This window comes from Hyperolius riggenbachi, chromosome 1, assembly GCF_040937935.1.
Source record: "Hyperolius riggenbachi isolate aHypRig1 chromosome 1, aHypRig1.pri, whole genome shotgun sequence".
Lineage (NCBI taxonomy): Eukaryota > Metazoa > Chordata > Amphibia > Anura > Hyperoliidae > Hyperolius > Hyperolius riggenbachi.
Genome location: NC_090646.1, coordinates 21,423,018 through 21,437,840, shown reverse-complemented (window position 1 = coordinate 21,437,840; position 14,823 = coordinate 21,423,018). Strand labels below are relative to the sequence as shown.

Sequence of the window (14,823 nt, the reverse complement as noted above, 5' to 3'; positions counted from 1 at the left end):
ACCTTAGAGAGACCTACTCAGGATTCACAGCAATATAAACAACCTCAGAGCACAGCACAAGCTCTCAAAGTGTACCGAAACTCAGGAACAGCAAGAGCAGGCTACAGTTCCTCTCACAAAGACAATTCCACTCACACCTTCTGCTTCTACATCTAAGGCTTATTCAGAAGAGAACTACTGTTTTCTTTGGAAAAGTTGAATGTGACAGCACAGACTGCCTGCTTGAACTTACTGTGAATCCCTGGTGCAAACACTGTCCTCTTAAGGGAGCTTAGAGGCAGGAGATAAGTTAACCCTTTAGTATCTGAAATAAGTGTGAAATGTTACAGCAGGTAATGCCATTGTTAGTATTTGCTGGCGGACGCTTCCATTATAGGGGAGAATACAGCCTGCAGCTTTGGGCAGCAAAGTGAGATGATAATGGGCTCTTTTCGCAATCACACATGCGGTAAGAGATTTTTGACCGCTATATTACCGCCAGGTATAATTTCTGCATTTTTTCCACATTCACTAAAATTTTCCGCATGCAGGAACAATGCGTAAAAAGAATTGGGGAAACATGCGTAATTACATAGTAACCATGTGGAAACCATGCGGAAAAAAAAGTGTCATAAAAAAAATATTGAAGTCCAGCTAACACAGCGCTCAGGGCTCCAGAATACATTTAAGTCAGAAATAAGGCACCCCTTTTTGTTTGTGAATTTTTTTTTTGCGGGAATTACAGACTTTTGCACACTTTTTACACATGCGGGTAAATAATGCGTACAATTTTACGCATGTGGAAAATGATTATGCGTAAAATTTTGTGAATGTCAAGATGGTCTCATTTCAGTCAGGAATTTACCGCAAGTGCATTTCTGCATGCGGAAAATGATTGTGAATAGAGGCCAATGTACTGTATACATGAGGGCCAATATCCATCGAATACACAGTCATGTCAGGATTAGTGATGGGCGAACAGTGTTCGCCACTGTTCGGGTTCGCCCGGATTTTGGCCTGTTCGGGTTCGGTTTGGCACCCCCCGAACACCTCATGGTACGTGTCATCATGTAGATGACGCGTACCCTCGTTCGCGTCATCGCGGTACTTCTGCGCTCCCTTGATGCGACTTCAAATGTAAACAGGAAGTGTGTCAAGAGAGGGCGGAAGTACCAGATGGTACTAGCGCCTAGCATCTCCGGCTGCCCGCTTCCTGCCCTCCTCCTCAGGTACTTTTGGGGGGCTTAAATTTAACATTATAGGGAACCGGCAAAAGGGAGAGCTTAGCGGGGAGGGGTGGGGGGCATTTCTGACACCCCCCCCCGCGCTCGGGGCATGCTCTCCCTTTATGCTGGGACCCTATAGGGGCCCCAAAGGGACATGTTCGGGTTGGGTTCGGCTCGAACATGCCGAACATCAGGGGCATGTCGGCCGAACCACACCGAACCCGAACATCCAGATGTTCGCCCAACACTAGTCAGGATGCCCCCTGCTGGCTGAAAAAATCTCTGTCTCACATGGGTATTTCATTAGTCACATGAAATTGCAAAGCACGGTCACGCCATGGGAGCACTTACAAGCCTCCTGCGTGTTACCCATGATCCAACCACTAGCGTCCTTAAAGGAAACATGAGGCATGGAAAAAAACACTTACCTGGGGCGTCTTCCAGCCTTCCAGCCCCTCGGAGCCTCTGACGTCCCCTCCGGGCCCCCTCCATTGTGCCACTGCCCTCCCTTGGAAAGATCGCCAACTGGTGGTCTACTGCACATGCGCGATTCTGGACGTGCACCTCCTCAATCGCGCTCCTGCTGTCGGGAGAGTTCTGCGCATGTGTATTCAAAAGTCTGTACGCACCAGCCACCTTCTCTGACCTTTCTCCACTTTAGCTAACCAAAAGGACCGCAAGCGCATCCCAAATCTACTACCTTGCCTAGGGTCCCGTTACATCTTAATTCATCTCTGAAGCCAGCCCTGCCACAGCGAGCTGCAGAATCCAAATGAACGCTACATACATTGCTAATTCCGGGACATGTTCACAAACCAGAATGAGGGCAACACCCAGATCAGAAACCAGAATCAGCGAAACACTGACAGACAGTCCTGGCGGCCCTCAGCCAGTTCTGTGAGAGGGTCTAAGGCCATGATGATCCCAGTATAGGTGTCTATTCATATTAAATACAGTACCTGCTCCAGGAAGAGGCCCATGGGGGCAGGTACATTTCCTCTCCCATCCCTCCCTGGGTTCTGCAACTCTACTGGAGACCAGTGGTAAAGATAAGGAAGGGGCAGAGGTCGTGCCAAGGTGGCTTTCTTAGAATGATCCCCCCCCCCTCCCCCCGGGTGTACCTTGAGATACCTCTGATAGTGAAGGACATATATGCTGGTCTCAGCAGAATTCTGCCCACATCTGACACCTCACACCCATGCCGGTGACCTCACCTGCTCTTCCTGAGAGCGGTCTCCACGTTTTGCCCCTTGTGCCGCCGGTAGAAGTCGATGAAGGAGAAGGGGAGGGAGACGTTCAGGTGGTTGGATCGCTGAGGGGCAGCCGTTCTCTTCCGGGCCTCGAAGGCGATCATCAGGTCCACCCAGGCAGCGGGGCGCTTCACCTTGAAGGTCTCAATAAAGTCCTCACTAAAGATCTTGCACAGCATCTTCTCGAAGGCCAGGTCCACCCCGACAGATCCATACGGACCACCTTCCCGGTGAAAAGACAGCGGGAGGTCAGAGGTGAGAAACGTGTTCTGCATGTAATATATCTGCACTCACCATGAACCCAGGAGACATAACTTAGACTCTTCCCTGCAGGTTTACTGCCCTGTGCCACCCCTTCTCCCCCTATGTACAGCCCCCCTTCCCCTCTTTCATGTGCCCCCGTCCCTCATGTGTAGAAGCCTCGTACTTCTATGTGCAGATGTTCTCATCCTTATGTGCAATGACACAGGTGGAATAACTTGCTTAATTTGTGTATACCTCCCTTACAGTAAATGTAAAGCAGAAAAAACAAACAGATACTTACCTTTGGAGGGGGAAGGCTCTGGGTCTTATAAAGCCTCCCTGCTCCTCGCACAGTCTGCTTGTTACAACGCTGTCACCCCTGGTAGCAGTTTTTGACCAATCGGTCGAATATTTCTCTGTGCTAAACAGTGGCGTAACAACAACTTACTGGGCCCCCCTGCAAAACTTTTAATTGACCCCCCCCCCCCTCCTGGCCTTGCTGAACACCCAATTGTCTACAAATCTTTGTCTGCAAAACTTTGTATGATTCCTTATCACTGGCTGAGCAGATGCAGCCATTAGAAAAATTGTGCAGAGAGCAGAAAGTTTTTTTATCTCCATGCCTTTAGTTGTCAGTCTCTAAGGACAGGGGAAAGAATTGGGGCAGCATGGTGGCGTAGTGGTTAGCGCTCTTGCCTTGCAAGCGCTGGCTCCTGGTTTGAATCCCAGCCAGGTCAACATCTGCAAGGAGTTTGTATGTTCTCCCCATGTCTGTGTGAGTTTCCTCCGGGTACTCTGGTTTCCTCCCACCCCCCCCCCCCCAAAATATACAGATAGGTTAATTGGCTCCCCCCAAAAAAATTGGCCCTAGACTACGATACATACACTACACTACACTAGACATATGACTATGGTAGGGATTAGATTGTGAGCCCTTGTTAGGGACAAGACAATATACTCTGTACAGCGCTGCGGAAGATGTTGGCGCTATATAAATACTAAATAAGAATAATAATAGCCCGCAGCCTGTTTGTCTATTGCAGGACACCACCTCTGATCAGACCAGTATCCTGGCATCAGCAATACCCCCGCAGCCAATCACAGAAGGCCAATGCAAAACAAGCATTATCTGCATGCCATTGACCATGCGTGATAAACATTATATTAGTGTGTGGCCTCCCTTATATCCCCTGGTGTGCTGCCTATACCCGCTCACCTGATGCCTTGTACAGCTCCTTCAGAGTCCCCTGTGGCTGCTCGATCTGATGAACTGTTAGGTCTACTGTCCCCCCGCCACAGTCTGCCACAATGTAGCGATCGCCTAGAAAGTGAACACAAAAGAGAGGTCAGTTATTATAGCAGGAAGGTCAAAATAAGTGCAAAAGACTGTCTACATGTGGGGTTGGTGTGGCTGTGTAAAATGTAAAGCTATAGGCTTGCTATACACCAGCGGTTCTGGATGCTTGCCTGGGTAACTAAGGGCAAAAAGAGATAATTTGCATATTCAGTAGTGGTGCATTGTGGGTAACCACAAATGTTCACTTATAGCTGAATTATTGCATATTTCCTTCTGTTTTAAGAAGGCAAATTACACCATGCTTTGCTTATTAGTAGGAGGGCTTTTTGGTCTCCTTTATCCCCCTGTCCATTCCTAGTGGTTTTACATTCTTAGTAGTTTGGGTCACCCCAAGTTTCTTGGTTACTCTGTTATCCAAGCAAAGTGTACATACTGATGTTATTAGACTCTATGGGTCCTTAGTCATAGTATACTGATTCATACAGACAGATAGAATTCATACAGCCAGCTCCACCCACTCAAGTGAGGTGATAAGCATGTAGAAGGAGGCAGAGAGATAACACAAAGCAATATTTGAAAAGCAGTCTGAATCATTGGATCAGGCCCGGATTTACCTCACAGGAGCCTCTAGGCACAGATGTCCTGGCACCCTAGACTCCGCCCTCCATGCATGCAGGCCCGGATTTACCTCACAGGAGCCTATAGGCACAGATGTCCTGGCACCCTAGACTCTGCCCTCCATGCATGCAGGCCCGGATTTACATCACAGGAGCCTATAGGCACAGATGTCCTGGCACCCTAGACTCCGCCCTCCATGCATGCAGGCCCGGATTTACCTCACAGGAGCCTACAGGCACAGATGTCCTGGCACCCTAGACTCCGCCCTCCATGCATGCAGGCCCGGATTTACCTCACAGGAGCCTACAGGCACAGATGTCCTGGCACCCTAGACTCCGCCCTCCATGCATGCAGGCCCGGATTTACCTCACAGGAGCCTACAGGTACAGATGTCCTGGCACCCTAGACTCCGCCCTCCATGCATGCAGGCCCGGATTTACCTCACAGGAGCCTACAGGCACAGATGTCCTGGCACCCTAGACTCCGCCCTCCATGCATGCAGGCCCGGATTTACCTCACAGGAGCCTACAGGCACAGATGTCCTGGCACCCTAGACTCCGCCCTCCATGCATGCAGGCCCGGATTTACCTCACAGGAGACTACAGGCACAGATGTCCTGGCACCCTAGGCTCCGCCCTCCATGCATGCAGGCCCGGATTTACATCACAGGAGCCTATAGGCACAGATGTCCTGGCACCCTAGACTCTGCCCTCCATGCATGCAGGCCCGGATTTACCTCACAGGAGCCTACAGGCACAGATGTCCTGGCACCCTAGGCTCCGCCCTCCATGCATGCAGGCCCGGATTTACATCACAGGAGCCTATAGGCACAGATGTCCTGGCACCCTAGACTCCGCCCTCCATGCATGCAGGCCCGGATTTACCTCACAGGAGCCTATAGGCACAGATGTCCTGGCACCCTAGACTCTGCCCTCCATGCATGCAGGCCCGGATTTACATCACAGGAGCCTATAGGCACAGATGTCCTGGCACCCTAGACTCCGCTCTCCATGCATGCAGGCCCGGATTTACATCACAGGAGCCTACAGGCACAGATGTCCTGGCACCCTAGACTCCGCCCTCCATGCATGCAGGCCCGGATTTACCTCACAGGAGCCTATAGGCACAGATGTCCTGGTACCCTAGACTCCGCCCTCCATGCATGCAGGCCTGGATTTACATCACAGGAGCCTATAGGCACAGATGTCCTGGCACCCTAGACTCCGCCCTCCATGCATGCAGGCCTGGATTTACCTCACAGGAGCCTATAGGTACAGATGTCCTGGCACCCTAGACTCCGCCCTCCATGTATGCAGGCCCGGATTTACCTTACAGGAGCCTATAGGCACAGATGTCCTGGCACCCTAGACTCCGCCCTCCATGCATGCAGGCCCGGATTTACATCACAGGAGGAGCCTATAGGCACAGATGTCCTGGCACCCTAGACCTCGCCCTCCATGAACCTCCAAACCCCCACCAAACCGCACTGCCAGTGTGCTGGCTGTCACTTTTACCTTACTTCCCTTGCCTGTCATAGGTATATAGAGGTATATAGCAGGGCCGGATTTACCATAAGGCACGATAGGCTTGTGCCTACAGGCGCCCAATGATGGAAAGGCGGCTTACTTCCCTAGTGCCTCCCTCCTTCCCTATGCAGAGTCCTGATGAGAGTGTAAATGAAATCCGGGTCTCGGCATTCTACTGATGAGATCTCCCTTCAGTCAGAAGCACCTCTAGCTACTGGATGGTGTAATGGTTAAGGGCTCTGCCTCTGGCACAAGAGACCTGAGTTTGAACCCCGGCTCTGCCTGATCAGTAAGCCAGCACTTATTCAGTAGGAGGCCTTGGGCAAGACTCCCTAACACTGCTACTGCCTATAGAGTGTGCCCTAGTGGCTGCATCTCTGGCGCTTTGAGTCCGCCAGGAGAAAAGTGTGATATAAATGTTATTTGTCTTGTCTTGTACTTAAAGGGGCACTTGTAGCTACCTATGACAGGCAAGGGAAGTAAGGGAGAAGTGACAGCCAGCACACTTGTGGTGCGGTTCGGTGGGGGTTTGTAGGTTCATGGAGGGCGGAGACTAGAGTGCCAGGACATCTGTGCTTATCGGCTCCTGTGATGTAAATCCTGGGTTGTATTAGCTGACATTAGGTAGCCAGAGGTATGCTCAATATAGCTAGTGGTGCCCCCAACAGAAAGGAGATCTTGTCGATGTAATGCAGAGAGCTGGGTGAGATACCTCTCATTTACGCTCTCATCAGGACTCTGCATAGGGAAGGAAGGAAGGAGGGAGGCGATCAGGGGAGGGGAGTGAGCCGCCTTCCCATCATCAGGCGTCTGTAGGCATGTGCCTACTGTGCCTTATGGTAAATCCAGCGCTGCATTGAATAAAAAACAGATTTAATAGCAAAAGTAGCTGTAAAAACCATTTGGCGGACTGTCCAGCTTTATACAATGTACTCCCAGCCCAGTGCCTAATGCAGGGAACACACGATGCAATTTCCCGTCCGATCAATGGGTAATGAGACAGGAAGTTGTACCGAGTGTACATGTCTAAATTGCTCCCAATCAATAAAGGAATCGATTTTCCGATAATTTCAGAAACTCCATTCCATCCTAGATTGGAAACGGATCGACATGTCGGAAATAATTGTCCGACTGCCGTCGATCAGACAGGAAATTGTATTGTGTGTTCCCAGCATAACATCCTGCTGGATATATAAGCACACACCCCGGCTTCTACCAGATTTATGACACATTTATCTTTGTAAGCTTTTGATACAGTGAGCAGATATTTCCCGGCCCAACCTGGGAAAGGGCCGCTGTGTATCGGAGGAGGGGGTGGGCCAATGTCAGGAGGCGGGCACGCGAATATTATATTGCATACCAACAAAGACTAAAGGACGATTATCCGTGGGTGCGGGGAGCCGGCCGCCGAGCTGGAGGGGTAGCTGGCAGAAAGGGGGTATTGGGCCTATCGGCGGGGAGGGGGGTCGGACCCCCCCTCCCTCGCCTGGGTCCCCCGATCTGCGCTCCCCTCCAGCCTTAAATTGAAGCAGCCGCTATTTGTAAGAGGCACGGGCGGGGAGGACTCAGGACTCACCTCTTCCCAGCGTGCGCTCCACTGACGTCACTTCCTGCAGCGTTGCAGGAAGTGACGTCAGTGGAGCGCACGCTGGAACGAGGAAGAGGTGAGTCCTCCCCGCCTGTGCCTCTTACAAATAGCGGCTGCTTCGATTTAAGGCTGGAGGGGAGCGCAGATCGGGGGACCCAGGCGAGGGAGGGGGGGGGTCCGACCCCCCTCCCCGCCGCTAGGCCCAATACCCCCGTCCTGCCAGCTACCCCTCCAGCTTGGCGGCCGGCTCCCCGCACCCACAGACGGGCGGGTGCCGCCCCTGGAAATTTGCCGCCTGAGGCAAAAGTTTCACCCCGCCTCATGAGCGGGCCGGGCCTGGCTATAAATGACTTTTCTCCTGTGTTGCCGTCACTTACAGTAAGTAGTAGAAATCTGACATATGTAACATATTTTGGGCTAGTCCATCTCCCCATAGGGGATTCTCAGCATGGCCCTTATTTCTTTTATAAAGATCCTCCCTGAAAAGGATTCATACAAAGATGCTGGCCAGCCTCCCTGCTCGCTGCACACTATTTTGGCAGTTGGACAAAGCAACTGCCATTCACTAAGTGCTTTAAAAAAACAACCCTGAGAACCCCCTATGAGGAGATGGGCTACTCCAAAATCTGTCAGATATGTCAGATTTCTACTTCCTACTGTAAGTGACAGCAACATAAGAGAAAAATAATTTATGGCTCATTTTACTCTGGAAAAAATGTACTTCTTATTTGTATGTTTTAGCATGTATTTAAAATTGTATGATTTTTGTGATAGTGGTACTTGAATGTTGATACTGTAGATATATGGAGGAGGGAGAGATACATATCATCGTTACAGACAGAGCAGCATTAGAGCCACCCTAATACTTTCACCACACAAAGAAACCATTCACCAATAATTTCATGAGAGTTGGGTCCGCACCTCCAAAGAGTCCAGTGTCTGGGATGATGGGGGGGTACATGGGTGGTAAGAGACTGAGGGCGAGTGGATGGCAGAGAAGGGGAGGGAGCAAAAGAAAGGGAGAGAGATAGGGCAAAGTTAGGAGTGGTAAGGAGTAAGCAAGAGAGAGTGGGGGAGGGCAGGTGAGTCACAGAGAGTGAGAAAGAAGGGGAAAAGAAAGGAGGCAGCGCGGGAGAGAGATGGAGAATGGGGGGGGGGTCTGACTGGGATGGGAGAGAGAAGCAGCAAGTAGGTTAGAGAGGCAGAATGAGGTAGAAGGAATTAGAGTGTACTGTGGTTAGGAAGTGAGGACTTCACCTCTCTTTATCCCTCATTCTCATTAGGCCCATCACAGCAGTGGCTGCATGGTGTAATGGTTAAGGGCTCTGCCTCTGACACAGGAGACCAGGGTTCTAATCTCAGCTCTGTCTGTTCAGTAAGCCAGCACCTATTCAGTAGGAGACCTTAGGCAAGTCTCCCTAACACTGCTACTGCCTATAGAGCGCGTCCTAGTGGCTGCAGCTCTGGCGCTTTGAGTCCGCCAGGAGAAAAGCACGGTATAAATGTTCTGTGTCTTATCTTGTCCATACAGTTTCCATACTGGCCACTAGGTGGCGGCAAAAGATCACGCTGTAATCTGTCTATGGGACAAGCCATATTTTTCAGAGGTAAAGAATGATATTAAATTGAAGGGGGTTTGCTAATAAGTTTAATCAGGTCGCTGAGATGGATTGGTCCCTCCCCACACTCGATAAGCTGCCCACTAATGATACAATCTTGATTGGGCACTCTTACTACTTCTATGTATTATAAGGGGACTAACAAAGTATTATTATTTTTGTACTTATATAGCGCCGACATCTTCACCAGCGCTGTACAGAGTATACTGTCTTGTCACATAACTGTACCTCAGAGGGGCTCACAATCTAGTCCCTACCATAGTCATATGTCTGTCTGTATGTATCGTGTAGTGTATGTATTGTAGTCTAGGGCCAATTTTCATGGGAAGCCAATTAACTTATCTGTATGGTTTTGGGATGTGGGAGGAAACCGGAGTGCCCGGAGGAAACCCACACAGACACGGGGAGAACATACAAACTCTGTGCAGATAGTGCCCTGGCTTGGGTTGGAATCAGGCACCCAGCGCTGCAAGGCGAGAGCGCTAACCACTACACCACCGTGCTGCCCAAGTATCCATGCAAAGTCTATTCACTCTTTTTACCCTTTTACTGCATAAATGTGCTAATGCAATCAAGATTGTAATGTAGATGGGCACCTCTAAGATCTTCATACATTTAGCGATGTTGCAGCCCGATCGACCATCCAATTATATAATTTCATCAAATCTGATTAAAATCGGTGCCGCCACAAGCATTCAATCGATTTCAGGACAAAATCGGTGTAATGTATTGATCAAGCATGCTGGAAAATCTTGGGCCGATGTTGGCAATCGGGTGAGTGGCAGTAACAGCGTTCAATGTAGCAGAGGAGGCGACGGACCCCCGGCCGCTGTTCCCCCAAGTGTAGAATGTCCCCAACTCTGGTACCCGTGCACAGTATAAATTCTCACCAGGCCCGCTGGTGCAACTCCAGCCTCATCCACTATCAGACCCGTTATATTTGAAGGGCGGCCAGGTAGGCCACTGAGTCGGCGGTGCTATGCCGGTTCCAGATAGATTTCATGCAGAAATTGATCAGGAATCAGTCTACCACAGTATGGACAGGTAACAGATCTCTCTCTCTGATCACTTGCTGATGGACTTGCTGAAACTGCACCACAACGCTCACAACCTCAGATCAGCAGGCTCCATAAACTTGGTCTCTCCCAGAGTGCACCGCAAAACCTTTGGAGCCAAAGCTTTCAGTCATGCTGCCCATACCCTTTGGAATTCCCTACCACACCCAGTAAAGTCAGCTCCATCCCTGGATTTATTCAAATCCAGACTGAAAAGACTCCTGTTTAGTCTGGCATTTCCAGACTTATAGCGTTCTTCCTCTGTACCACAATTAACCCAATTAACCAATTAATGGTCTAAGCCATTCTTATGCAATTTGAGTCATATGTGAGAAAAGCACTTTACAAATGTTGTTTGTTGTTGAGACTGGATCAGAGAGAGATCTGTCTCTTGCTCGATCTTCCCATACATCGTCTCGTCTGATATATGGGCACATTTAGTGTTTGCAGCAGGCATAGCCTGGCCGTTTACCAAGCATCCATCTCCTGGCTGGGGGATGGTGGAGCATGCTCCTCCCACTGCCGTATACTCGCAGTCCCCTCCTTACCTGCCTGCATCTCTGACCACAGCTCCCCCATGCCGGTCTCCACCAGGAAGGTGCGGCTGTGCCGGGATCTCCGCAGCTGCTCTCTCGCTGGAAGACATCATCACAATGCGTCATCAGTACTACCTTCACTGAATAAAGGCCCTACACTGACATGCTCTACCTCCTACTGACAGAAGCAGCGTATGGCACAGCCTGACCTCCCTCTCTGTGCCTGGAGGTCTCCCTGCACCATCCCACGTGTCTGCCCTGCCTGTGTCTGGCCCGGGATTCATAGTGAGACAGAAAACAGAACACCAGCAAGAGGCGGCTTACATTACTGACACTTATAGAGGATCCTGAACTGAGAAGGACATGGAAGCTGACATTTATTTCATTTTAAACAATGCAGATTGCCTGGCTGTTCTGCTGATCCTCTGCTCTTAGCTATAGATCCTCTAATACTTTTAGCTACAGCCTCTGAACAAGCATACAGATCAGGTCCTCTCTGACTGAAGTCAGACTGGATTAGCTGCATGCTTGTTTAAGGTCTGTGATTCATCCACTTCTGCAGCCAAAGAAATCAGCAGGACTGCCAGGCAACTGGTATTGTTTAATAGGAAACATTAAGCCAACATCCATCGGGAGTAATTACTTGCATGCAGCAGGAACAGCTCTTCTGTATTTCCACACCTGCACTAGCTCAGTGGCTGACAGCAACTTGGACCTTCCTAATCTGACAGCCTATATTTGGACTATATTTTCATTTACACATAATACACATTTACACATAATCAGGGGATGAAACTATAATCGTCATTAATCCCTGCAGTGTGTAGAGCTGATGTGAAGGAACTGCATATTTCCCAGCAGCCTCGGGGTGCCCCTGTAACAGAGCAGAGGCTGGGGTAATGAACTATACTCACCTTGTCTGAAGCTGGAGTCGATGTTGCGGTCAGCTGGGCAGCCATTGAACAGTGATTTGCTGCTGAGGTCGATCAGCTGATGTAGGCGGAGCTTCCTGCAGTAGATGGAGGCGGCCTCTGGCTCCAGCGCTATCAGGAGCTGCTCGGGGTTCTCGGGTGACACCAGACCGGCCTAAACATCAGGATAAGAAATAGGAGGAACTCCAGTTACTGACATCAATTCATTTATTTTCTTTTTTTTATATGTTGAACTTCTAATATACACAGTACAGTACAATAACTAAATAATAATAATAATTTCATAAATAATGTAGAAAGCTACGGAGAGTTTCCTGGATTGCAAGAAGATCTAACCAGTCAATATTTAAAGAAACAAGCCCAGAATGTTCTTTAGAAGAGCTGATACAACTATGTAAAGGGGAACTGAAGTAAGAGGTATACGGAGGCTGCCATATTTATTTCCTTTTAATCAATACCAGTTGCCTGGCAGCCCTGCTGGTCTATTTCTCTGCAGTAGTATCTGAATAACACCAGAAACAAGCATGCAGCTAGTCTTGTCAGATCTGACTTTAAAGTCTGAAACACCTGATCTGCTGCATCCTTGTTCAGGGGCTATGGCTAATAGTATTAGAGGCAGAGAATCAGCAGGGCTGCCAGGCAACAAGAATTGCTTAAAAGGAAATAAACATGGCAGCCTCCATATACCTCTCTCTTCAGTTTCGCTTTAAAGTGAATGGGAACCGCATTTAAAAAAAATGAGACAGATACTTACCCAAGGAGAGGGAAGGCTCTGGGTCCTATAGAGCCGTCCGGCTCCTCTCCTGGTCCCCTCGTTCCAGTGCTGGCTTGCCCGGTAGCAGCATTTCACTAATTTAGTCAAATACTGCTTTACCCGGCTGAAGGAGGCTTCAGAAGTCTTCAGGGAGCCCGAGTGCTCCTGAAGAAGGGCGGCCCTGTACTGCACCTGCGCAAGCACACTCTCTTGCACGCTCACGCCTGTGCAGTATGGAGCCGCACGTCTTCAGGAGGACACGGCTCCCGAAGACTTCCAAATACCCTTTCAGCGGGGGATTGAAACGGGGGGGAGCCAGCACAGGATAGAGAGCACCGAGAGAGGAGATGGAAGGCTCTATACGACCCAGAGCCTTCCCTCTCCTTAGGTAAGTATTTGCTTCATTTTTTTTTTAAACCGCGGTTCCCATTCACTTTAAGCTCAAATCCTGTACTTTGGCCAATCAAAATTAAAGGGTTTGTGTGTACTAGGCTTAAGAAGTATAGACAGCCTTTGTGAAGTTATGAACATGCCTATGCAACAGCTGAAAGAAGCAGACGCATCAGGCGAGCAAAAGGGAAGCAGGGAATTCGGATGCGCGCTAGAGGAGGAAGTTTGGGAGCGCCGCCATAGGGGCCCCATTGTAATTATCAGCAAGGAGGGGAAGTTTGGGCATCCGCAACACCCAACAAATATTGGCAGCCCCGACTCCCTCCTTGCCGATAAACCCTATGATGGTGACCAAAAATGTATAGTTTTTGCTGTTTTTTTTTCCAATTGGTTAAGGTTAGGAGTGGGGCGGGGGTTGCGGCGGCTTAGCGTGTGTATGTATGTATGTATGTGTGTGTGTGGGGGAGGGGGGGGTATTGTTCTGCTGTTCATGCTGCAGCGTACTACAGATTTCACACTGCCATGTTCCTGCTGTCCAGGTGAGGTGAGTATATTGTGTGCTGTACAGGTGAGGTGTGTATATTGTGCTGTACAGGTGAGGTGTGTATATTGTGCTGTACAGGTGAGGTGTGTATATTGTGCTGTACAGGTGAGGTGTGTATATTGTGCTGTACAGGTGAGGTGTGTATATTGTGCTGTACAGGTGAGGTGTGCATATTGTGTGCTGTGCAGATGAGGTGTGTATATTGTGCTGTACAGGTGAGGTGTGTATACTGTGCTGCTGCCACACGAGTGTAGCGTCTCACCAGATAGGCGGCTTCTCGCATGAACTGCTTGGCCGGCTGCTTCCATATGGCCGGGACGGTGATCACCCAGCGGATGGCTTCTCTGGCATCCAGGGACGGACACTGGTCCCGCAGCTCCTGCTCGGGAGACAAATACACAGATAGACTTTTATCACAACAACAAAAGGTGATTTAGATGACATAATGTCCGCACAATAGAGAGCCAGCCTCACAGAGAATCTAGTATGTATTCAGTGGCCACGCGATGGTCTTTAGCGACCGTCTATTAACCATTTCAGCCCGTGGGGATTTTTCCCCTTATGCATCAGAGCAATTTTCACCTCCCATTCATTCACCAATAACTTTATCACTACTTATCACAATTTATTGATCTATATCTTGTTTTTTCTGCCAGTAATTAGGCTTTCTTTGGGTGGTACATTTTGCTAAGAATTATTTTTTTATAAATGCATTTTAACAGGATTAATAAAAAAATTGAAAAAATTCATTATTTCTCAGTTTTCGTCCATTATAAATTTAAAATAATCCATGCTACCATAATTAAAACCTATGTATTTTATTTGCCCGTTTGTCTCGGTTATGACACCATTTAAATTTTGTCCCTATCACAATGTATGGCGCCAATATTTTTTGGGGAAATAAAGGGTTTTTTTTTTCCGTTTTGCCTCCATCACTGTTTACAAGCTTATAATTTAAAAAAATGTTCGTAGTATATCCCCTTTATATGCATATTTAAAAAATTCAGACCCTTAGGTAACTATGTTTTTTTTTTTTCTCATTGTAATTTTTTTTTCCCATAAAATTTTTATTTGGGTAATATTTTGGTGTGGGAAATAAACAGTAAATGTTTAATGTTATTATACAGTATGTGTAAATTGTAATGTAAAAAATATGTAGATGTAGTTTTACTATTTGGCCACAAGATGGCCACCTTGAGTTGTTTTTTTTCTCCTTGTGCTTCTCGCTAACTGGAAGCACAAGGGGGACGCGGAAACTTTTACATG

At 48.7% G+C, this 14,823-nt stretch overlaps 1 protein-coding gene across 4 annotated transcripts in view; it reads right to left on the bottom strand.

Moving 5' to 3' along the window:
• The window catches only part of HSPA12B (heat shock protein family A (Hsp70) member 12B), an 83,767-nt gene that overhangs the window by 9,132 nt on the left and 59,812 nt on the right, over window positions 1–14,823 (bottom strand). For all 4 annotated transcript variants that reach the window (XM_068266236.1, XM_068266235.1, XM_068266234.1 and 1 more), the window contains exons 7-11: window positions 13,820–13,936; window positions 11,852–12,023; window positions 10,950–11,036; window positions 3,915–4,019; window positions 2,420–2,678 (exon numbers count right to left, since the gene is read on the bottom strand). In XM_068266236.1, coding sequence (XP_068122337.1) covers window positions 2,420–2,678; window positions 3,915–4,019; window positions 10,950–11,036; window positions 11,852–12,023; window positions 13,820–13,936 — 740 coding nt within the window. The remainder of the gene's footprint in view (window positions 1–2,419; window positions 2,679–3,914; window positions 4,020–10,949; window positions 11,037–11,851; window positions 12,024–13,819; window positions 13,937–14,823) is intronic.